Source organism: Suncus etruscus, chromosome 10 (genome assembly GCF_024139225.1).
Source record: "Suncus etruscus isolate mSunEtr1 chromosome 10, mSunEtr1.pri.cur, whole genome shotgun sequence".
NCBI classification, from domain to species: Eukaryota; Metazoa; Chordata; class Mammalia; order Eulipotyphla; family Soricidae; genus Suncus; species Suncus etruscus.
The window spans coordinates 108,346,607-108,372,715 of record NC_064857.1 but is presented as its reverse complement, the minus strand read 5'-3'; the positions used below and the strand labels follow the sequence as shown (position 1 = coordinate 108,372,715).

Sequence of the window (26,109 nt, the reverse complement as noted above, 5' to 3'; positions counted from 1 at the left end):
CTTCGCAAGCTTGTGCAGCAAACAAATGGTAACATCAGGACTCAAACCCAGCTCAGTGCCACTTTATACTTTTTGCTATTCATTTTATTTGCCCGTAAGAAAAAGAGACTCAACCGTGTTACTCTGAAATGGGTAACAGTGGTATTTATTATATTCATATTATTTGTGACCATCACTGATATCTACTTGCATGATGTTTTTATCACCCACAAAGCAAATCCTATCCCAGTTAATCAGCTCAAACACATTCCTCCTGCACTTTCACACCTGAAAATCACTAATCCATTTTCTGTTCATATGGGTTTAACTATTCTTGGTATTTAATATGAATGGAATTATCTGGTAAATGGCCATTTTCCAGATAATCATGGCAAATTTTGGCTAAATATGATTGGTTTACAAACAATTCTCTTTTTTTAAGTTTATTTATTTATTGACTGGTTTGGGGGCTACACCCAGTGATACTCGGGGGTATACCTGGCTCTGTGCTCAGAAATCGCTCCTGGCAAGCTCGAGGGACCATATGGAATGCCAGGAATTGAACCAGGTCCATCTCAGGTCAGCTGCATGCAAGGCAAATGCCTTACCACTGTGCTAACTCTCCAGCCCCTAAACACTATTTCTGTGTCTCTGATAGGAACTATTTCCCATGCTAGTTAACAGTGTCAACAGCTATATAAGGAAAACATGCAATGGAGATGGGGAGGAGATATCACAGCATCTGTGGGTATCATCTTCTTCAAATACAAGTTTGTCTTGTATTTCTGTTTGATTCAGAGACAACGTGAGAGACATCTGCTAGACTTCCTCCAGATTCTAAGATGAGACAGAGAAATTCCCCTCCCCAAATTCAGCTGTTGTCAACACTGACTCAGAACATTTCTAGGTATTTTGTCAGAAACAGCTGACAAGGTCAAAGTCATCCCTGGAATTGCATTAGGACAATCAAAAGTAAACCACCTTGGGGCCCAAGTGATAGTATAGCAGGTAGGACACTAGCCCTGCACATGGTCGACCTGGCACCCAGTCACTGTATTCTGTGAGCCTTTCCAGTAGTGACCCCTGAGCACAGAGCCAGGAGTAAGCTCTGAGCACTGCCAGGTATGGCTCAAAAGCAAGAAAAAAGAGAGAAACCACCTAATTCAAAGAATGATTCATATTTACTCAGTCAGCCAACCCTACAGAACCAAGAACTTGATACTAAATGAGGAAAAGAGTTTTTTATGCACAAAAGATCATGTGGTATAAAAGAAATACAGCACAGACATCTAAAAGTGGTTTTTGAGACTGCACTTTGAATATATAACTATACCACTCTCCCTCATCCCCAATATAGTCAAAGCCCAGACTTCTGTTCCCTTTCTCATCTTCCTTCCCATCTTGATTTCTTTTCTTCTCAGTTCTCCCTAGGCTCTGGGATCAAGGGTTATCTAGATATCTCCCTTACTACATTACATTTCTTAATGTAATTATTTCATATAGCACAAATAAATGAGATCATTCTGTTTGTCTTCTTCTGGCTTATTCACTCAACATAATGTCTTCCAGTTCCAACCAGGTTGCAGCAAATTATGTGGTTTCATCATTCCTTGTAGCTGCATAATATCTCATTGTGTAGATATGCCACATCTTCATAATCCATTCATCTGTTGTTGGACACTTAGGTTGATTCCATACCTTAGCTACTGTATATTCATTGCAGCAATAAATAATGGTATGCATATACACTTGTGAATTAATTTTTTAAGTCCTGGGAGTAGATACCCAAAAATAAATTTACTGAGACATATGTCAGCTCAATTGTAAGTTTACTGAGGACTCACCATACTGTTCTCCCCAGGGGTTGAGTCAGACAACATTCCACCAGGAGTAGCTCAACAACACTGAAAACATGAGATCTAAGCTGAAACTACCAAACTTTAATATGCCTGCAGTAGGTGGGAAGGTTAAGTAAGGGATTGAAGGATGACAGATTATGGTAGCATTGATAATGGTAGTTGACACTGGTGTTAGGATTGGAGCTGATGTATTAATATGCCTAAACTCAACTACTTATAACTTTGTAAACCACAGTTCTTTAATTAAAAAAAAATCTTTAAAAGTGGTTATTTCAAGATAATGACCGAAAGCTGCTTTTCTACAATAAACAATATATTCATAATTATAAATACCAATTATTTAAAAAAATAAGTTAGATACATATCAGATGGAGAATCCTGAAGTGAAGTGGGCAGAACAAGCAAGTGTGAGGTCACCTGGCAACAGCCCGACCTGGCCATTAGGAGGACTGGGCATTGTGCGGCATTGGACACTTGGGCTCAAAAAAGTTAGTCATCACAAGGTAAAAGACTTGTGCACAGGTGATCAAGGTTTAGTATACATAGCCCACCAAGTCCCCTTGGTGGAGGAAGTCCTGAGTAGAAGTCAAGTAATTCCTGAGTACTACACAAAATCAAACAAAATACCATGTGATATTCAACAATTTCATTATTATGAGCTCACTTTATTTTTTTAAATAATATCTTTATTTAAACACCATGATTACAAACGTGATTGTAGTTGGGTTTCAGTTATAAAAAGAACAGACCCCTTCACCAGTGCAACATTCCCATTACCTATGCCCCCATACCAATGCCTCCTTCCCACCCCCTCCTGTATTAAAGACAGGCTTTATACTTCCCTCACTCATTGACATTGTTAGGATAGTTCTCAGTGCAGTTATCTCTCTAACTGCACTCACCACTCTTGGTAGTGAGCTTCATATTGTGAGCCAGTCCTTCCGGCCCTCATCTCTTCAAATTATTTCAATGTCTCTTATTTTTCTTAAAACCCATAGTGTTATATATGGAAGCCTTTATAATATTTCTCTCTAATATCCTTATCTCTCTGCCTGTTGTTCCACCTACGACCTTCCAGGTGAGGGCGCTGCTGAAAGCCTAATAAATAGTTGTTGCGCAAAGTGCCCAGGGTCTTTTGGGCAGCTAGCAGGCAGGCTCTGGGCTTTTGGAGCTGCTAGCAGGCTGACAAAAAATTCTGCATCTGACCTCGCCTTCTTACCCTCCTGTCTGTGTAGATTATTTGCCGCGGATAAATATTACCAGGATCGCTTCACCATCCTAAAGGATAAGGGAATGGGAATCTCTTTCCCGTTCTGGGAGATTTTTGGGGATCTATCATCTTCCAGTCTAGGAGAGAATATAACCCTACATAATTTATATCAACACCATAGATGAGTGAGACTCTTCTATGTCTCTCTCACTCAGCAATATTGATTCCATGTACATCCATGTATTGTAAAATTCTATGACTTCATCTCTCCTGAAGGCTGCATAATATTCCATTGTGTATATGGACCACAGTTTCTTTAGCCACTCATCTGTTGAAGGGCATCTTGGTTGTTTCCAGGGTCTGGCTATTATAAATAATGCTGTAATAAATATAGGTGTGAGGAAAGGATTTTTATATTGTAATTTTGAATTCCTAGGATATATATATCCCTTAAAGTGGTATAGCTAAATCATCTGGAAGCTCAATTTCCAGTTTTTTGAGAACTCTCCATATTGTTTTCCATAAAGGTTGGACTAGATGGCATTCCCACCAGCAGTGAATGAGCATTCCTTTCTCCCCACAACCAGCACTGATTGTTCTTGTTCTTTGTGATGTGTGCCAGTCTCTGTGGCGTGAGATGGTACCTCATTGTTTTTTGATTTGCATCTCCCTGATGACTAGTGATGTGGAGCATTTTTTCATGTGCCTTTTGGCTATTTGTATTTCTTCCTTGAGAAATTGTCTGTTCATTTCTTCTCCCCATTTTTGATGGGGTTAGATATTTTGTTCTTGTTAAGTTCTGTCAATATCTTGTGTATCTTCAATATTAGCCCCTTATCTGATGGGTATTGGGTGAATAGCTTCTCCCATTCTGTGGGTGTCTTTTGATTCTTAGCATTAATGAGCTCACTTTAGAAAAGAGTCTAGAAGCAAAGAGACTGAAGAGCAGAATGAGAAAGCAGAAGAAAAAAAGTCTTAGATCAAACACCAGTTCAATGATCCAGCAATTTCACTTCTAAGGACACATACAAAAGAACTAAAATCAAGGGCTAGAATGCTTAGAGTTGAAGCACATGCTTGACATACTGAAGCCCTGGATTACATTTCTGGCACTGCATGGTTCACCCCAGAGCACTGCCAAGAAGAACCCCTTAGTACCAAACCAGAAGCCCCCTAGGATCACCAGATGTGGCCCTACACAAAACATGGTTCACCCATTGCATGTAAATGCCTAAGCAATGTAACATTTCCTGTCTAAAGTTTGCCCTTAAAAACCTTGTCCCTACCTTCAGTAAACAAAGTCTATTGCTCTGACAATACTTCCCTGTGAGTGGTCTGTAGCTTGCAGTCTTCCCTCCTTTTCCCAAGTCTGGCCTCAAAGGCTTCGGGCTGGAAGAAACCCTTACCCACCCTTGCATCAGCCTCGTCAGGGGACCCCATACCAAGCCAACACAGAAGTGATGGTGGAGGCCCCAAAGGCTACAAAGCTCAAACAAGTTTTCATTCTTGTACTGAGTATTGAATCATCCAATCTGTTTAGTCAAGTTCTCTGGGAGTTGCCCTAAGGTTTTCTGGGCACTTATTGGAGGCTCCTGATCCCCAAAAATAAAACTTTAACTTGTAAGAATGATGAGAAATGGTATAGCAGTCCAACACTTGCCTTGTACAGCTGATCTAGGATATATATGACCAACATATCCCAGCAATGCATATGATCCCGAAGCCCCTCTAGGAGTGAATCCTGAGTACAGAATCGAGAGTAAGCCCTGAGCACAGCCAGGAGTGGCCCATAATAACAAAACAAAATAAAAAGAATGATATTCCTGTATTAGAAACATGGATAACATGGATGCATGGATGCACCTTGAGAACACTGAACTATGTAAATTAAGCCGGTCCTGGGAAAACAAATATATGATTCCACTCCAGTGCAGTATCTAAAAATGAAAAATGAAATGGCCAAGGCGACTAAGACTTGAGGCAGGAGGGGAGAACCAAACACTAGTTAGCTAATTAGTGGTGTAAAGTTTCAATTCTAGAAGATTAATTAATTCTGAGATTTGTCCTGGATGTGGGATTGGAAGTGAGGAATCAGGGTGGCAAAGCTAATAATATCATATGGACACTGAAAGGGAGGAAAAATTAATTTGTGTTTATGGATCTTATCTACTCCTGCTTCTCTGTATAAAGAGAAATACTTTTTATTTTAAAGATTCCAAGGGTCTTTAAAGATCAAAAGCCAAATACACGCAGTGCCTTGAATTCCTGAGGTAAATAGATGGAGACAAGTTCTGTTGATCCTTTGGTTCTGGGCCACTTCTTTAGCAGACTGGAATGTGACCCAAGGAAATATACATTATTTTCACAGTTTAAAAGAAGCCCTTTTCTATTTGGCCCAAATAGATGTGTGGAATATATACTTAAATCTTTCTCCCAATCTATTCTTAACAAATACTGAAAATAGAAATATAACACTTGATTTGTCACATTAAAAAAGACATTAAATTCTAAAAAAAATTAAAAGCTACTATTTGTATTCTGTGGAAAGATTCCAGACTGAACCAAATTTAAAATCTTAGCTCAGATTCTAACACCAATCTGCAAATAAATAAATAAATAAATAAATAAATAAATAAATAAATAAATAAATAAATAAATAAATAAAAATGTCACCATTATTCTCTGCATTCTGCCAAAATGGAAATAGGATCAGAAAATTAAGCCAGCTCCAAGATCACACGGCTGGGATGTGAACAAGTCAGAATACAAATTCATTATCTGATTATATGTAAAAATAAAATCTGCTATTCGGATAAATTCTTAATTGTAGCCCAGTTTTCCTAAAGTCCTGACATCACAATTTTTTTAATGAAAATAGTCTTTCTAAAATATCATGGTCCATTGGTCCACCCCAAACTGCCTGTATCTCAGCTGCAGCACTGACCAAAGGAGAAAGCCCCCAGTATACATCACAGTTGATCTGAAAATAAAGCTGTCTATTGATAATTCTTCACTGAACTACAGAGGTGGCAAAGTTCCAATTATTCAGAATAAAAGAATCTTCAAATGCATCAGGGAAATCTTCACTAACTTTAAAGATGAATCTTTACAAGAGATAGACCCTTGGGTATTTCCACAAAACCAAGCATCTCTTAGTTCAGAACTATGAGAATTTCCTTGCCCTGACAGCATCAACTTTGCACCGTCCATAAAACTCTCTGCTTTGGTGACATCATTCTCAGATGGTAGGTGCAAAATTATATGGGAAAAATTGTTAAGTGTGTATTCTTAAATTGAACTGTAAAGCACTGCTGATACTTGACCATTTTTGATTCTCAATAAAGATAATCTTAAACAGTAAAAATTAAACCTTAGAAAAGGTTTAGCTGCAAAAATAAAGGTGTACACACAGAGACAGACATACACAGTGACTTCTACAGAGAAATTAAACCATCCTTGCCTCTTGTGTGAACCCAAAGATGCAAGTTTAAGTTACTGATACATAATCACCAAGATAGAAGTTCAGTTGGTGGAAAAATCTCCAGAGCAATATTTATATTAAAACCTTCTTCTTGGGCCAGAGTGGTAGCACAAGCGGTAGGGCATCTGCCTTGCCTGCACTAGCCTAGGACAGACCGTGATTCAATCCCCTGGTATCCCATATGGACCCCCAAGCCAGGAGTGATTTCTGAGCACATAGCCAGGAGTAATCCCTGAGCATCATTGGATGTAGCCCAAAAAGCAAAAAAACAAAAAACAAAACAAACAAACAAAAAAAAAACCCACCTTCTTCTCTCAGGAAACATCTCCACAGACAGCACATATAAGACCTGAGCAGGAAAAAGATAATGGCCCACCACATTTAATTTGAATTTGAACAGACCATGTCAGATTCTTGAGTGAGACTATATGATCTCGTATAAAATATGCATATTTTATACAAGAAAATAAAATTCTTTATGGATTAAATTATGTGATGATAGATTGAACAAATTCTAGTGCTTGACATTAGTGCTGGCATCCACCAATGACCATCCTCTTCTTTCCGCTTTTCTTTTTTGGACATGGCAGCACTATGGTTTAACTGTACCTTAGTACAGGTGCTGGAGCTGACCCAGGATGTTCTGGATGTATAAGCCCGAACATTCTGCCAATTCTTTTTGAACTAATATTACTAGAAAAATGAAAGCCAACATCACAAAGAACAAGAACAATCAGTGCTGGCAGGGATATGGGGAGAAAGGAGTTCTCATTCACTGCTGGTGGGAATGCCGTCTAATGGAGATTCCTCAAAAAACTGGAAATTGAGCTTCCATATGATCCAGCTAGGAATATATCTAGGGATATACCATAGGAACACAAAAATGCAATCCCTTCCTCACACCGATAATCATTGCAGCACTATTTACCATAGCCACACTCTGGAAACAACCAAGATTCCCTTCAACAAATGAATGGCTAAAGAAACTGTGGTACATATACACAATGGAATATTATGCAGCTTTCAGGAGAGATGAAGTCATGAAATTCTCCTATACATGGATGTACATAGAATCTATTATGCTGAGTGAAATTAGTCAGAGGGAGACAGAGAAACACAGAATAGTCTCACTCATCTATGGGTTTCAAGAAAAATTAAAGACATTGAAATAATTCCCAGAGATAAGGGCCACAAGGACTGGCTCAAGATATGAAGCTCACCACAAAGAATGGTGAGTGCAGTTAGAGAAATAACTATGCTGAGAACTATCATAACAATGTCAGTGAGTGCAGGATGTAGAAAAATTATCTCAAATGCAGGCAGGGGGTATGGAGGAAAGAGATGAGAGCATTGGTGATGGGAAGGTTGCATGGTGAAGGGGGGTGTTCTTGTTATGACTGAAACCCAACTACAATTATATTTGTAATCACGGTGTTTAAATAAAGAAATTATTTTTAAAAAATGACAGCCAAGTGGATGTTGTACACAAGCTCATCATCTATGATCTTCAGATGCCCAACAGCCACTGCCTGATAGCATCTCCTTCGTTTGGAGCTTGATGGTGAACTTTCAACCTTAGCTACTTACTCTGTTGACTGTGGGTCAGTGGACAAGAAAACTTCCAGCCTTATTTAGGCCAGAGCCCAGGATTCTGGGGATCTTCTTGATTAGAACTTGGATGCCTAAAGGACGTCATACTTCTTGGCCACCTTTTTCACCAGCTTCTTATTCTTGTTGAGTTTCTTCAAAGCCTCTATGTCCTGGCAGTGGGGTGGGGGTGGGGGGTGGGGGGGGGAGATCCACAGCCTTGGCTTCATCACAGGGCTGCTGGCCCCCAAGGACATACTAATTCTAATACTAATACTCACAACCCCCAAGTACTGCCAGAAATGACCTAAATCTCCAACTCTCAAAAAAACATACTCATTTGAATTTAAACTTTTTAAATTAACAGATATCTGAAAACCTGATAAAATGCTATGAAGGGGCCGGAGAGCTAGCACAGCTATAGTGCGTTTGCCTTGCACACACCTGATCCAGGACAAAGTGTGGTTCAAATCCCAGCATCCCATATGGTCCCCTGAGCCTGCCAGGAGCGATTTCTGAGTGCAGAGTCGGGTGTGACCCAAAGTCAAACAAAACAAAAACAAAAAGCTATGAAAATCCAGAAAAGGAACACAAAATGTTGCACATTTTTTTAAAGTTTCTAGTGTGATTTATTTTTCAATATCTGTATATATTATCATCATCAAAAAATCTAGTTTCTACTATAAGGTACAATTCTTCATATACTCTTAAGTTGTAATATATACTTAAAATCTCCTGACTATGTAACTATAATTCTATTAAAAGAAGTCAAAATTGTCTCAATAACCCAAATAGCCAACACAAAATATAGCTATACATTTATTTACAGTGAACAACGAATATACTAGATGTCTATCTACTATGATCAAGTTTTAGAATTAAAATGTGAAACAAGTTATTAGTAGAATACTCAAATCTATTAAAAGAATCTGTTTTATAAATATTTTAGGTAGCACCAATGCAAAGTATAATTGTGTTTTAGTAACTCACTTTAAATAACAGCTATAAATCAATAATAAAAATACTGATAATGATTGAGAACTTTTCCTGGGACCATAAAGACAGACCTTGGAGTTAGATAACTTGTATGCCTGGAGCCTCTATTTGGTCTTATGGCAGGATGCTTCATGGGTAGGGACACCCTGTTTTTAAGGCCAAGAGTTTTTCCTTTCTAATTTCTCCATTTGCTGCACCTATGGGAATAAAAACTGCTAGTTCCCTATTTTTATTTTTAACTTCTAGATAGGAGCTCCAACCTTTTCAACAGAACCTTGGGACATGAATTACTTTGTTTTACCTTATATTTCTGCATTTTTCTATAAAATTGAGAAGAAAATAAAGAGGATGGGGGCCAAGAATCAAGTGGTCTCAGGTGCATTGGTGGAAATAAAGAAGGGCAAAACTAAATACCCAAGCCAAAGTCAACAACAACAGAATCAAGAGACCCAAACTTTAGCAATTTCAACTTAAATGGCAGACCAAAGGGCTAAGGGTGGTGGTATAGGATGCATGCTGGGAACTTTGTTGGAGGGAGGTCAACACTGGTGGTAGGAATGGCCTTAATTCACTGTCACTGTATGCCTCATATTCAACTATAGAGGACTTTGTAAGTCACAATGGTTTCAATAAGTTTTTAAATGCTGATGATGAACATACTATACATTATATATTGTATAAACATAACAAAGTAAATAAAACAAATGAGAAATGTGTTTTGCTCCTATTTAAATATCAGTCTTAAAGTATTATAAATTAAGATTCTATTTATAATACTAGGAAAAGCATTAAGGAAAATAAATTGGGAACCACATCTGCTGATGGAATGAATCACTTCTAGCAGCATCAAGGAAACATGGGATTCTGGAAATTGAACCCAGGTTAGCCAAGACAAGTAACTAAGTAACTACCAGTTGTACTATCATTTCAACCCTGAAATAATTTTAACAGCACAATAAAAAGGAACAATAGAGTAAAATAGCATACAACAATGTTAAATAACAATGTTATTGAACAAGAAATACAGTAATAAGAAACACAGGAACATAGACAAATGAGAAAATAGAAGACATAAGCTTCACCTTAAATTATATTAAATGTAATCATTCATTAAAGACTCCAAGTTTAGAAAAAAACTGCTGAATTTTATAAGAAAACATTTCACAAACACAGTCGCCATGTCTGCATTCGGTCAGCTCCATATATTCGCTCTTCTCTTGAAAGAGATGGAAACTACGCTGTAATTAATCACGAGAAGAACCTATTAAATGTACATAGATCCAAATCTTAAGATGTACAGTAGTCCTTAATTAGATCCAGGAAAATGCCTTAAGTAACCCCTACCCCAAATATTCCAGACAACACTTTGAGAAAACACTTAATTTCTAGAAACTGACTATGCAACTCATTCTCTATGCTAATTGGAGGGCAGAGCAGTTCATATAGGCCCCATGAAAACTCTCCCAGGTATCAGCCTTCAGCGAAAAGGCTAGTAGTTCCCCACTGAAGCAATATTTTCTAGAGTAGTGAAAGCCATGTCCAGACATCCATTTCCAAGCGATTGAACAAAGGTAGATAGCAGACCTTCCACTACCCAACTATGAATGCTTGAGACAGTTTCCTGCCCAGACATCTACAACTTCTCTAATATTGAAGAACCGTTGGAAGCATGAAAGGCACTGTTCGATTCTTCATCTCCTGGCTCCCCCAAGCATGAGGTTCTACAGGGCTGATCCATAATCAACAGGAATGTTAATTTTATTAAGATAGAGCAAGACACTGGATTATAAATTCTTTCCCAAATTCAATACAGATACTCCTCGCTTAATGGCCAAGTTCTGTTTGGTTGTTAGCGAATTGGTCATTAAGTGAGGAACTGCATGCACTGTATACAGTAGTATAATATATACATAGTACTTGACAATACAGTATTCTGAATAAGTAAAATAACGAGAAGGATCAAACTGAAAACTTCCACTTGTTTTAATTTGCATAGGTGTGTAATTTACACACAATACTGCAATGTATTACAGAACATAAAGTTAGTAAAGTAGTCACGATAAAGCACCAAAAACCACAGTACTGTACTGTAGAGTATACACGATGGAAAAAGGATATTTAAAATAAAATAAAATAAGTGAAGAGATGGTCGTAAGCGCGACCAGTTGCTAAACGGGTAGGTCGTTAAGCGAGGAGTATCTGTATTCTTTCACAATTTAATATTCCTTAATTCAAAATAACTGCCTAAAAAAATCATCAAATCAATGGTAAGTCCAACTACTGTCAGTCTTTCTCATAAATATAACATTCCCCTTATATAGCTAATACATACTGGAAAATACATATATATCTCAACTTGACAAAACGTTCAAATTCTAAGTACTAGAACTGAAAAATTAGTACAGGCATATAGGTGCTTGCTTCACATGTAGCTGACACTCTTTTGCTCCCCGGTATTGGGGAGCACAGGTTCCCTGAGCCCTGGAAGTAATGATCCCTAAGTGTAGAGCCAGGAATAAACCTATTAGTATAGTCTGGCTAAAAAATAAACAAAAGAAAATTCAAATACTATTAAAAATTTTGTAAACAAATATTTACAGATGTGTAGCATTTAAAAATTTTATAAAAGAACTTCCTTGGGGCTGAAGATAAATTAGTGGAAGGATGTTTGCCTTGTGCACAGCCTATTCAGGACTGAGGGTGGTTCAAATCTGGCATCCCATATGGTCCCCCGTGCCTGTCGGGCGATTTCGAGGCACAGAGCCAGGATGTGACCCCCCCCAAAAAAAAGAACTTTTTTATTTTACTGTATCAGATAGCTCTAGTTGCATGCTGGGGACAGGGCAATGTGTAGCAGAGTGAGAAGATGCACTGGAGAAGGGCATGAAAATGATCACATATGATGGTTTCTATCATTGAAAGTCTGACCCTAGAGGTGGGAGCAATAGCACAGCAGTAGGGTGTTTGCCTTGCACACAGCTAACCTGGGACACATATGGGTTCGATCACCAGCATCTCATATGACCCCCCCCCAAGCATGCCAGGAGTGATTTCTGAGCGCAGAGCCAGGAGTGCCCTGAGTGCTATCAGGTGTGGCTCAAAAACCAAAAACAAAAAAAGTCTGGTTCTACAGACTTTCATTTTTATCTTAAATCTGTTAAAGGATATTCATATCAATTAATGCAGAGAAATCTACTGACAGGAGCCAACAGACTTCAATGATAACAATCCTCCACAAAACAGGAAAAGAGGAGCATGTCTCAAAACAGTAATGGCTATCTACATTGACTCTACAGCCAAAAACATACTCAAGGGTGAAAAACTGACTGTCTTACCCCAGAGATAAGACACAATACATGGACATCCACTGTCACCACTCTTATCCAATACAGCTTTGGAAGTCCTCACCACAGCAAACAGATAAGATTTTAAAAGAGACCTTGGAGGAGGGAACTAGTGATGGTGGGGATATTGGAATTCTGTATATATAAAACATCATTAGCAAGCAAGTTTTTTTTTTAGTCAGGTAAAAAAAAGTAACAAAATAAATAAAAGAGCTTCTCCCTACAAATCCATAAATGCTAGTTGATTGGAGTTAAAATTTATCAAACAAAATAATCTTTGCATAATATATTAAATCCTTATATTTCAAAAGTCCACTCGATTCCGAAAAATCATCTTGCCTCTGTGACAAATGGAAACTGCCCAGAAAGATCCTTCAACCTACAAGGATATTTACTAATCACACAAAAAGATGGGTTACTTACTGCATATCAAAAAATAATCCCAAGGGGTTAACCTAGTCTCATTAAATATGAAAGCAGAATAAAGGGCCGGGCGGTGGCGCTAAAGGTAAGGTGCCTGCCTTGCCTGCGCTAGCCTTGAACGGACCGCGGTTCGATCCCCCGGTGTCCCATATGGTCCCCCAAGCCAGGAGCGACTTCTGAGCGCATAGCCAGGAGTAACCCCTGAGCGTTACCAGGTGTGGCCCAAAAACCAAAAAAAAAAAAAAAAAAAAAAAGGCAGAATACAGTATCATATATATCACCAATACTAACTCACAATTCTGACAACTCTTCATTTCCAATAAAAACAAAAAAGATTTTTTACATGTGGACTATTGCCTGGCTCCTAAATTTCACTCTCACCTCTCCTTCTTTCTTAAATAGTTGCAATGCACCTGTCAGAGCTAGTTTAAATTTATCTTCTTCAAGTAGGAACGTTCAATCCTCATTTCTAGATTAGTTCCCTAATTACAGAAAGAGCTGTTTATTCCCCTACAGAAGTGTGATATTTTTCATTAGCAAGAATACAGTTAGTAAATTTCAGTGGACTTATATCTACAGTTCCTTAAATTTTTCTCACCAGCACACCATACCAAGCACAGCAGGAGCATAGAAAACTCAATGGGGAAAATATATAAAGGTGCACAAATGATAGAAAACTATAACATAGAAGGATCATACATTTTAGTAAATCTTCAAATACTGACGTTTGTGACATCGTGATGAGGATTTTAATGAGCTCAAAGAAACAAAAGCAAAGTTAATCAGTAAAGCATGAGAAAATGAGCTGAACTGAGAAAACTAAAGCAGAAATGAAGAATATAGTAGGTAGTATAAAAAACTCAACAGAAGCTCTAAACAACAGAAGTAATAGCAGCTGAGAAAAATACCTTTTCTACCTTTTCTTTTCTAGTCTGAAAAGAAATAATACAGCAGACAACTATGAAATGAGTTCAAAGGGAACAATATAGAAATCAGTGGATCTTTGAAGAACAGGAAGAAAAATGCTATGAAAAACAATAATTAAAGAAATCATAGGTAAGAAGTTCCCATAGTTTAGAAATACAGATACTGAGATCCAAAATGCCTAAAAGGTCTCAGTGAAAAGGCACTCACATTGGAAAACTCCAAGACACAATGCACTCAGAATGACAAAATCTAAAGATAAAGATATAATATTGAAAGTAAAAGGATCAAGATATGAAATTTATACATAAAGTAAAGGAAAACCATAAGAGTCACGGTTTATCAAATGATACTCTACAAATAAAAAAAAATGGAGGAATATAGAATAAAAACCCAATGGAATAAACACTTCATCAAGAACTATCCAGATAGTTTATCAATTAAATTTGGAAAATAAAAAAGATACAGGACTTCAGGTACAGACGCAACTTAAGAAGTTTAAAACCAGTCTTGCAAGAAGTATTAAAAAGGGGTTTCTTTAAAGGCAATCTGGGATTCTGGGAATCAAACCCAGGTCAGTAGTCTGTGCAAGGCAAGCATCATGTCCACCATTTACTACAGCTCCAAAATATAGGTTTTGAGAAAAAAATTTTACTACTGGTTGACAACTTATGGAATTCAGGAGATTGGCTCAATTCACTTATATATGTGTAGGTGTCACCACCTCCACAATCGAAAAGAGAACTATCCCAAATATGAGTAAGGGAACAATAAATAACCAATGTCATCACAACTGATGATTTGGTCTACAGAACTGAACTCACATGGGACGGAGGGGTAGTTCCTGATACACTGGCAAAGGGAAGTGGACACTGTTGGTGGATGTAGTGTTGGAATGACGTATGCATGAAAAGTATGATCAACAGTATCATAAATCAAAAAAGAAAACAGTATCATAAATCCCTATACCTCAATAAAGGTTTTAAAATAAATAATTAAATGTTAATTTCTCAGAGATAGGGGGAAATGTAGCTAAATACATTCAAAGACTTATTTATATTTCTACCAATTCTTACTGTTCTGTGCTCTCAAGGAGAATGGCATTTCAACAGCTATCAATGCTAGCAAGTACCTTTCACAACTTAGATTTTTTGTTTGCTTTTTGGCCGTACTTGGTAGTATTCGGGGCTTACTCCTGACTCTGAACTCAGGGACTACTCCTGGCAGGTCTTGGGGGATCATACATGGTGTCAGAAAATCAAACCTGAATAGGCTGTATGGAAGGCAAATTCCCTAATCACTGTACTTCTGCTCTGGCCTACATGTTAGATTCTTATAAATAAGTATAAATATATATTTACCAGACTGGATTTAAATTTTCAGAGTATGTAAATTCAGAAATGTTAGGTATAGTAACAAAAGCACATTTACACATGGGCCAAGTGCATTTATTTGAATTTCTATTAGTATTTTAGAATAGAAAAATACAGATATAGAGTAAGATCTATTCATGCTCTTCTCACTTCTCAAACTAAATCTTCAATTATATAATTAAATGTGAACAAGATGAAAATGGATTTTGTACATCTGTTCTACATAGTTTCAGTGTAATCAAAATTGGTCCATGACTATAACATGGAAAATATGTCAAAAATTGTATCTTTCCATGGATATTTATCCAACATAAATCTTCATATTCATTCAATACATATTCAGGAAGCACATCTACTTAACAACTACACTTAAATTTAAATTTCAAATCAATAAAACTGCAGTGTCATCATTTCTATATTAAAAGCTGGCCCATGGATGTCTTGCAAAGATTAATATTTCTGGTGTAGGGGGGACAGAGTGTAGCACAACAGGTAGGACATTTGCTTTGCACATGGTCAACCACGTTTTGATTCCCAACATCCCATATGGTCTAAACATCACCAAAAGTGATCTCTGAAGAAAGTCAGGAGTAAGCCCTGAAAACAGTCATGTATGGTCCAAAAAAAATAAGATTATTACTTTAATATTGAATAATGCTGAGCATTATTCATTATTCATTATTGAATAATGCTGAGTATTATTATATTTTTTTGTGGGTAAACTCCTTAAACTGTGATGACTGTACTTTCTTTTTTTTTTTTTTTTTTTTTTGGTTCACACCTGGCGGTGCTCAGGCAGTGCTCCTGGCTGTCTGCTCAGAAATGGCTCCTGGCAGGCACGGGGGACCATATGGGACAGCGGGATTCGAGCCAACCACCTTTGGTCCTGGATCGGCTGCTTGCAAGGCAAACGCCGCTGTGCTATCTCTCCGGGCCCCGACTGTACTTTCTTTATGTAAATGTTAGCCATTATTGAGAAAGTCTAGAAAATTATATCTGTAACAGATATCTTTGTATTTATTATTCCCTTCACAAAAGTTTGCCAGCTTACTTATTTCTATGAAGTTCTCTCTATTCAGATGATCCATAATACAAAGTCAGAAATAAAAATTTGTGTTCAAAAAGCAGAGGAAATTTCCAGACTTGAAAATGGTAGTATCTATCACTAGTACATATTCTTGTCTGCTTTCTGACATAATTCACACTGTTCTTTGTTTAAACTTAATCACACACAATATGCTATGTTGCGAAAGAGGACAGCAATTTTCACTAATGTTAAAATTAGAATACCTACAGTTCTGATGTCCTGGAGAAAGGAACGTAAATGAGTGTTTCTGTATTATGAGAAAAGATGTTTTTGTTTTTGTTTTTGTTTTTGTTTGGTTTTTGGGCCACACCCAGTGGTGCTCAGGGGTTACTCCTGGCTGTCTGCTCAGAAATAGCTCCTGGCAGGCATGGGGGACCATATGGGACACCGGGATTCGAACCAACCACCTTTGGTCCTGGATCGGCTGCTTGCAAGGCAAACGCCGCTGTGCTATCTCCCCGGGCCCATGAGAAAAGATGGAAGTAGTAATCTTACTCTGTCAAGAAAATCCTCATAATATTCATTTTAATGTGGCTATCCCTAATGAAGCCAGAAAAAATTCTTAGAAGACAAGACATTTGCTTGCATGAAAACAGGCAAAAAAGAGAGTCTTTTCTTATACAGGGAAACCTAAAATGTCAGTCAAGTACCCTTGAATATAAATATGGTCATATAAGCAACTCCTTTATCAGGAATATGGCTTCGTTCGTGGGGGGGAAAAAAACCCTGAAAAGCACACACACACACACACACACACACACACACACACACACACACACACACACTATTCATTTTTCTTTTTTAGAACAAACCTAAACATCAACAAGAAACAAATTTTTTCTAAAACTAATGTCACATGATTAGCTATACCAAAAGGAATTTATTTCAGGGGGCAGGATTCTGGGCCACACCCAGCAGTGTTCAGGGATTAGTCCTGGCTCTACACTTAGGAATCACTCCTGGAAGGCTGGGGGAACCATATGGGCTGCTGGGGACTGAACCCGACTTAGCTATGTGCAAGATAAGCATCTTATACAATGGTCTATCACTCTGGCCCCATGAAAATACATTTTATTCCTAGACTGAAGCACCGAGGCACCAATACTTGACAGTTTGATTCACAAAAACTAGTGTTTGGCATAGTTCAAACTAACATTTGTGGAGCTAATTCCAAGTAGGGAACAGGTAAGAATCATTATATTTGGTGTACCTTTCACAAAATAACAAAATAAGTAATGGAAAATTAAAGCCTTAAAGAAAGTTCAAAAAGGCAGAGAAAGAATAATGAAAGATTTAAGACTGTATTTTCATAAGAAGATATTAAATATCTTCTTATGTAGCAGCAATTTCCCCCCACTCTCAGGATCTGTTTAGTATGGAATTCTAGTAGATAACTCTCTGTTTAGAGCTCATGTCAGAAATTGTTGGGCTTGTTACCTCGACCCCCACATACACCAGTAATAACTTGTGACACAGCTCCTCTCTGCACAGGCACATTAAAATGAGAAAGTTTACATATGCAAACAAGTTCTTAACTAATAGTAATAGGAACACACAAATTTTATACTGCAGTGGAGCCTTACACCCTGAGCACCTGGCATAGTGACTTGGCTTATATGTCAGTAGATCAGACATTGTCCATTCACCCCTGAACCATGAACACCATCTGTGGAAACAATCACGGTTTTCTACACCATCATCAGGAATAAAAAAAGCTACCAAGGCGCTACTACTGCCATGGCACTGACTTACTCCAAAGAGTGTCCTTACAACACCCTGACGACTTGGCAACAGCAACAGTCTGCTTTTTAGGACAGGATTCTCTACATTACTACCTAACATTGAGATAAAACCAGAAGATGCTAGATGTCACTGGACTTCTACATAGGATCTTTCAGAAACCAGGACCTATAACTACAGAAACTTGACAGCAACAACTGTGATGGTGAAGAGCTCTTACCGGGACCATCGACAATGACTATGGGGTTGAACAATCTAGTATGCTTAGAGCCTGGAGTCGGTCTTATGCCAGCGTACTTCATGGGTAAGGTCTCCCTGATCATAAGCCAAAGGATTTTCCTTTCCATTTCTCCCATATTTTGCTGTGCCTATGCAAACAACACCTGACACACACACACACACACACACACACACACACACATCTTTTTTAGTGTATTCTTGTATCTCCTCGCTTAAAAAAAAGGCAGTCTTACTAAAGTTTTACTCTTACTAGTCTTACTCTTCTAGTGTAATAATGGCTGTATTGAAGATACAATAATTTTCACAAATATACTTACTAATGAACTTTTCTTTCTTTTTGCCATATTATTATTATTTTATTATATGTTTTAGTTTTTCTATTTTCTCTCTATTTTTAATAACTTTGCTTTCTGTCATCCTGAAACAAATGTATTATGATCAGTTATGACAACTATGTGATACGTTTTCTTTAAATAAATAATTGTTTTTTTAAAAAAAGACTTTTCAGAGATAGAAAGTGATAGAGTGAAAGTGAAAGATAGAAAGCATTATTGCTGATCACATGCAGGTCACAAGGCATTGGTCAGGTCTTCAAACAACTGTTTACAGCTAGACAGATAGTGTATGAAAAAATTATACCTAAGAAAATTATATAATAATCACACAGGGCAGATAAACTCACTAATCTCAAATATGAACATATGCTTAGATTTTTACACAGTAATATTCTCTATTAAAACAAAACCCATGGCTAGAGAATTAGTATGAGTTAAGAACTTGCTTGCATATAACTTTCTAGAGGAAAATATTATAAATATCTTCTTGATAAAGGACCACAATCGAATATTCAAAAGCCAGTAAGAAAGAAGACATACACATAAAAACATGACCTCAATAGACATTTCACAAATGAAGTTCTCATAATTACATGAAGATATTTCAACAGGAAAAAGGAATAAGGTCAGAATATTTAAAAAGCAGAATGGATTAACAGAATGATACAAATTTCTGTAACTCCATAAGGGGTTGCAATTTAGTCATCAATATAGTAAAAAGAAATATCAAGCTAAATATGCAAGATGTCTACAATTGTCCTAATTTAAAGAAATATTTTGGCTTTAGCAGTCAGGGCTTACTCCTTCCTCTGTATTCAGGGATCACTCCTGGCAGAACTAAGCACTAAAGAGTGCTAAGATCAAACCCAGATCAGCTGAGTGCCAGCTAAGTGTTCTTACAGCTGTGTTCACTCTACTCCACAGTTATATGTCCTTTTATAAAAAGCCTGTGCAATCTATAATTTTGCTAGAGTTACGATTTGGGGATGTGGCAGCAAGGAAAATATAAGAGCTAAATTGTTACCCATGTTCATGAAACATGAAGAGATCAAGAAAAAGCTGCATATGCAAATTTTGAGGTTAATCATAGCAGTCCCTGTGAAACAAGAATGAAGATTAACAAGAAGCAAGACATTTTCCTATTAGTGATATTTAATGCAAAAGGTAAAAGTTTTAGTTGGTTTGGGGACCACACCTGGCGGCACTCAAGAGTTACTCCTGGCTCTATATTCAGAATTACTCCTGGCAGGCTCAGGGGACCATCTGGGATATTGGGGATAGAACCCAGGTCAGCTACATGAAAGACAAATGCCCTACCCACTATGCTATTACCTGGTCCCGTAAAAGAAACTTCAAAATAAATTAAACTGTAGGAGATTATGTGATTATTTTTACAAACATGGGCCAGGGAAGATTTTTAGATATGCTTCAGTGAACATTTTTTAACTCTTCCAGTATTGCATCCATTTCCACTTCAGTGCTCTAATATTCCCTCTTTCTCGACCTTTAGTCCATATGGCCCACAGAGAATTTTATCCAACCCAGCTTCAAAGGAGCTTGTGACAGTCCATCCCACAGTCCTGGCTTTCAGTCAAAAAGATTTGCTTTCTTCCAGGGAGAGGATCAAGGCCCAATTGGGCCAATGAAGCTTTCCTGAAGAGTATCTGTAAATGCTGAAAGAAAAGCACACTTTTTGCCTATAGTTGCTGATAGCCATCTGACCATCAGAGGAAAAACTGAACCAAGAATGGCAATAAAAGGATGGACAGCAGGGGACTGGAGCAGTGGTGCAGGGCATTTGTTTTGCACCTGGCTGACTTAGGACAGACCACGGTTTGATCCCCCAGCACCCCTTATGGTCCTCCAAGCCAGGAGCTATTTCTGAGCCTACAGAGCCAGGAGTATCCCCTGAACATCACTGGGTGTGGCCTAAAATATATATATATATATGTGTGTGTATATATATATATATATATATATATATATATGTATGTATATCGTTTAGGGGCCAGAGCAATAGCACAGCAGTAAGGTATTTGCCTTGCACATAGCCAACACAGGACAGACTCCAGTTCAAATCCCAGCATCCCATATGGCCCACCAAGCCTGCCAGGGGCTATTTATGAGAATAGAGCCAGGAGTAACCTATAAGCACCACTGGGTATGACTCAAAATAAATAAAGAAATAGATAAATAAATAAAATTTTAAAATATCGTTTAAATGTAAAAGCGATAATTTTATTTTAGGAACTCCCCCTTTTTTCTTAAAAAAAAAGTGAGTTGAGTTTTCTAATCCTTGTAAGTGACTGACCAGCCAATGAGGAAAAGTACAAAAACTAACAGAGAAAGGGCTGATGAGATAGTACAGTGGGTAAGTTTGCCTTGCATGTGGCCAACCTGGACTAAAATCACAGCATCCCTGAGTCTTTCAGAAGTGACCCCTGAGCAGAGAAAGGAAAGAAAATCAAACAAATTAAAAGGCGTTTCCAAAGATGGTGTTAAATATTGTTCTAGGTTGTATTATCCTGTGTTGGAAAGTAGATAAAGGACTGGAGAGAATGTAAACCGATGTAACCCTTCTGATAAGCAACGTGCTAGAATACTAATTATACTTTCTCATAGTAATTCTTCGAGGAATTTATCTTAGGAATTATATGCCACATCCCAAAGTCAAGGAATTTACCTAAGTAAGTGTCTGCAATTACTATTTCTACAAGGTTTCTCAGAGTCCAAAGCAGGAGATTCATCAAAATACATTCCAATATTGTTCAGCAATTTAAAATGCAGATGGAAAATAAGTCCATGTATTAAAAAATGTTACATTTTTGAAACTAAGTTACATAATCATCTAGTATAATCCTATTTTAGTTGTATAAATATATATATATAAATGGGAAAAGGTCAAGTAATATATAACTAACATATTTATTCACATATAGGAGAATGAAATTACTGGACAGTGAATTCACATATATAAATGAGAGCAAAATCACTTTTTAATTATATAAATATTTCATTCTTTCTCCAATGAAATCCTTATGAGCTTCCAATAGGAAAAATGTATTTTAAATACCTAAAAATAAATCATCTGGTCATACTAGAATACATCACAACAAGAACCAGTGCTGGCATGGATGCAGGGAGAAAGGAATGCTCATTCACTGCTGGTGGGAATACTGTTTAGTCCAGCCTTTTAGCAAAACAATATGAGTATTCCTTAAAAACGGGAAAATGAACTTCCTTATGATCCAGCAATATCACTCCTAAGTATATATTCTAGGAACACAAAAATCACAATACAAAAAATGCCCTCTGCACTCCTATGTTCATTGCAGCACTATTTATAATAGCCAGAATCTAGAAACAACCCAGGTGCCTGACAACAGGTGAGTGGCTAAAGAAACTGTGGTACATACACACAATGGTGTAAACACAGATAGCTATTAGGAAAAATGAAGTCATGAAATTCCCTTATACATGTATGGACAGGGAGACTATCATGCTGAGTGAAATGAGTCAGAAGAGAAAGATAGAGACAGAATAGTTTTACTCATCTGTGGAATTTAAGGAAAATAAGATAGTATGGTAAAAATACTCAGAAACAACAGAGATGTGGACTAGAAGGACTAGGCCATGATATAAAGCTTACCACAGAGTGCTGAGCGCAGTTTGAGAAATCGCTGCACTAACAAATACCATGACAATGATAGAAAAATAGAATGCCTGTCCCAAAGAAAGGCAAGGGGTGTGGGAGGAGGAAAATGAGGAACATTGGTGGCAGGAAAAAGTTACACTGGTGAAGGGTAGAGTACATTAGACAACTAAAACCCAACTACGAACATTTTTATAACCACAGGTACTTAAAAAAATTTCTGGCACTTCGGGTTACTCCTGGCTCTATGCTCAGAAGTTGCTCCTGGTAGGCTCAGGGGACCATATGGGATGTCAGGGATCAAACCCGGGTCTGTTGCTCTGGTCCTATTAAAATATATATATTTATATAATATATTTATAATACATTTGTAAATATATTTTATATATTTACTGGTATAATATATTTATAAATATATTTATAGTTATATATATTGTATGAACTGAAAAAAAGAAGAGTTATGAACATGCACTTAGAGCCCCAATGCTGCAAGCTATTCTAGAGGCATCAAGTCCAGGGACTGGACGGACTCTTCTGAGAAAACATGATCATGAAAACAAGGCTTACATTAAAGAGCCTGGAAAACAACAGGTGACATACTGCCATGGTGTGAGAGGGCATGGCTGCGGGCTGGAGGGGAGGAGGGACCAAAGATGCAGAGAGATGCAATGACTGAAGGTGACATCTAAGGGCACATGTCCTGCCTTCATCCTTCAATGACCTGCTTCCTGACAGTGCCTGGCCCTGTCCACTGGTCCTGCACAGCTCAAGCGGGCAGAACGTACCAGAATGCACTCTCGCCCTTTAGGGAACTAGACCTCCTAAAGTAAGGACCCCAGGAAGAAAAAGGGACACAGGGAGCCTGGTTATGCTGTCCCTGGAAGCGTGACCACCAGACCTGGTTTCCATCATGACACATAGACACCAATCTGAGCCTATGGTGTTGCTGAGACACAGGAACTGAATACATTTTCTTTGCATTTATTTGTGGCATATTAACAGCTGGTGACCTAGATTAGGAAGTAATGTCCTGTCTGAACCCGCAGACTCTATCACTAAATTCCTTCAGAGATGGAAATGGCAACAGTAAAAAGCTGCAAACCAAAGATGAAGGAAATGAATAAGGATAGGAATGGGGAGTGGTAATGGGGGGGGGGGACAGGGGAAATAACCAGTCAAGGTGTTGGAGTGATAGTACAGTGGGCAGAGCATCTGCCTTGCACATGGCTGACCTGTGTTCTATGGGACCATTCTATATGGTGCTCCCCCCCATTCCCAGCACCACCAGGAGTGATCCCTGAGCTCAGAAGCAGAAGTCTTGAGCACCTGTTTAGAGGAGTTAAGTCTTGAGCACTGCCAGGTGTGGTTACACACACACACACACACACACACACACACACACACACACACACACACACACCCCTAAAAAATGTGTATAAAATAAAGAGGCCCCAATTATGGGAGATTTGGGGCTACTCCCTGGACAGGTGACCTAGGACTGGGAAAGGACCTAGTTGCTCACTCAGCCGCTGGAAGTACAGGGCAGTTTTTGGTCGTGACGGTTTAGGAAGAGCTTGGGAGATATTAAAAGAAAGATAAGACAATCCGCTTACGGCATGAAGAGTGCATGTGTGGGGAGGGGCCAGAGGCCATCATACAGAGCTCAGTGCCTGGGGACAGGCAATGTGGCCCATGTCTCCCCTTCTGCCTGGCTGCTCTAAAACAGGGGGTGATGGGGTTGGGGGGGGGGTCCCTGAGCAGATTGGGAAGAGGGTAAGTCGCTGCTAGGTGAAGCCTTGCAGCAAATCTGTCTCTCAGTAAACTGGAAGAGATGCTTGGCTCTGTGATCCCAGGAAGGGAGGATGCGCCAGGTGAGACAGAAGGAGAGCAGTTCGCTGCAAGGCACCGTGGGGCTCCCTGGCTGGAATTCAAGCTCCAGCAGCCACTCCCTTGCCCGGGACGCGAATGGTCCTGATGACCCTGCAGTCCTCAGGAACCAAGCAGACAGGGCCAGCAGCTGGTGCAAAGCTCCAGAGTGCATGTTCAGTGCCTAGGACACCCTGCACACACAATCACAGCGGAAAGAAGGAAAGGAAAGGAAAGGAAAGGAAAGGAAAGGAAAGGAAAGGAAAGGAAAGGAAAGGAAAGGAAAGGAAAGGAAAGGAAAGGAAAGGAAAGGAAAGGAAAGGAAAGGAAAGGAAAGGAAAGGAAAGGAAAGGAAAGGAAAGGAAAGGAAAGGAAAGGAAGGGAAAGGGAGGGAAAGGGAGGGAAAGGGAGGGAAAGGGAGGGAAAGGGGAAAGGAAAGGAAAGGAAAGGAAAGGAAAGGAAAGGAAAGGAAAGGAAAGGAAAGGAAAGGAAAGGAAAGGAAAGGAAAGGAAAGGAAGGGAAAGGGAGGGAAAGGGAGGGAAAGGGAGGGAAAGGGGAAAGGGGAAGGGCATAGGGGAAGGGGAAAGGGGAAGGGGAAAGGGGAAGGGAAAAGGGGGAAAGGGAGAAAGGGAAAGGGGGAAAGGGAAAAGGAAAGGAAAGGAAAAGAAAAGGCAAAGGAAGGAAGGAAGGAAGGAAGGAAGGAAGGAAGGAAGGAAGGAAGGAAGGAAGGAAGGAAGGAAGGAGGAAGGAAGGAAGGAAGGAAGGAAGGAAGGAAGGAAGGAAGGAAGGAAGGAAGGAAGGAAGGAAGGAAGGAAGGAAGCCCCTCCCAGAACAGCTTCCCAAAAAACCCCAAATCCCAGCAAGAGGATGTTTTCATGCAACGTCTTCCAAGCCGTCCCTGGAGAGGCCGGTGCGGTGCGGTGCGGTGCGGTGCGGTGCGGTGCGGTGGTGCCAGCGGTGGGCATTGGCGTTTGCCTCGGACGGACTGCGGTGGGATCCCCGGTGTCCCACAGGGATCCCCCAAGGCAGGAGCGATTTCCGAGCGCATGCAGAGCCAGGAGGCAGCCGTGAGCGCCACCGGGTGTGGCCCCCAAACCCCAAAATGAAATAGAGATGGAATGGAATGGAGTGGAATGGGATGGGATGGAATGGGATGGGATGGAACGGAACGGAAGCCCGCCCTGGCGCACAGACGGGCAGAAAGAGGACTGCAGGCGCTTCAGGATCCAGACCAGCACCCTGAGTCCCGCGGGGCGCCCGGGGCGGCGCGACCCGCCTCCCGCAACAGAAAAGCGGCGACGCGAGCGCCCTCGGGGGTGGGGGCTGCCCGGTGCCGCCGAGGCCCGCCGCCCCTCCCGCCCGCAGCCTGCGCCGCCCGGTCCGCCCGGCCTGCTCGCCCGCCCGCCCGCCCGCCGCTCGCCCGCCCGCCCGCCCGCCCGCCGCTCGCCCGCCCGCCCGCCCGCCCGCCGCTCGCCCGCCGCTTGCCGCAGGGGCCGGCCCGGCCGGGCGTCCCCCGCAGCGCCCACGCCCCGCCCCGCTCCGGGCCCCGCGGCGCCTGACCTTCTCCTGCGCGCGGTTGAGCCGCTTCTGCACGTTCTTGGCGAAGATGCCCGTCTTGATGTCGGCCATCGCGGGGCCGGCGGCGGCGGGAGCAGCGCGGGAGAGGAGCCGAGCGGAGCGCAGCGCGGCGCGGCGCGGGGCGCGGGGAGGAGCGCGGGGAGGAGCGCGGGCGGGGCGGCGCGGCGCGGGGCGGGGCGAGGCGGGGCGGGGCGGCGGGCGTGTCCGGGGCGGGGCGAGCGGGCGGGCGGGCGTGGCCGGGGCGAGCCGTGCGGCGGTTCGTGGGCGGGCGGGGCGGGGCGATCCGGTCGGTGGGCGGGGGCGGGGCGGGGCCTGGGGCGGGCGGAGGCCCCGAAGGCGGAGAATTCGGGGCGCGCTCTGACACCTGGGCTGCAGAAGGGGGCGAGGAGAGATGAAGACAGAGAGAGACAAACACCGAGAGAGACAGGCAGAGAG

General features: G+C 40.3%; 1 protein-coding gene across 4 annotated transcripts in view; it reads right to left on the bottom strand.

Moving 5' to 3' along the window:
• AMPH (amphiphysin) overlaps window positions 1-25,780 on the bottom strand; it is a 280,138-nt gene extending 254,358 nt beyond the window's left edge. For all 4 annotated transcript variants that reach the window (XM_049781869.1, XM_049781870.1, XM_049781871.1 and 1 more), the window contains exon 1: window positions 25,657-25,780. In XM_049781869.1, the coding sequence (XP_049637826.1) occupies window positions 25,657-25,725 (69 nt within the window). In that variant the 5' untranslated portion in view covers window positions 25,726-25,780. The remainder of the gene's footprint in view (window positions 1-25,656) is intronic.
• Between the last annotated feature and the right edge of the window lie 329 nt (window positions 25,781-26,109).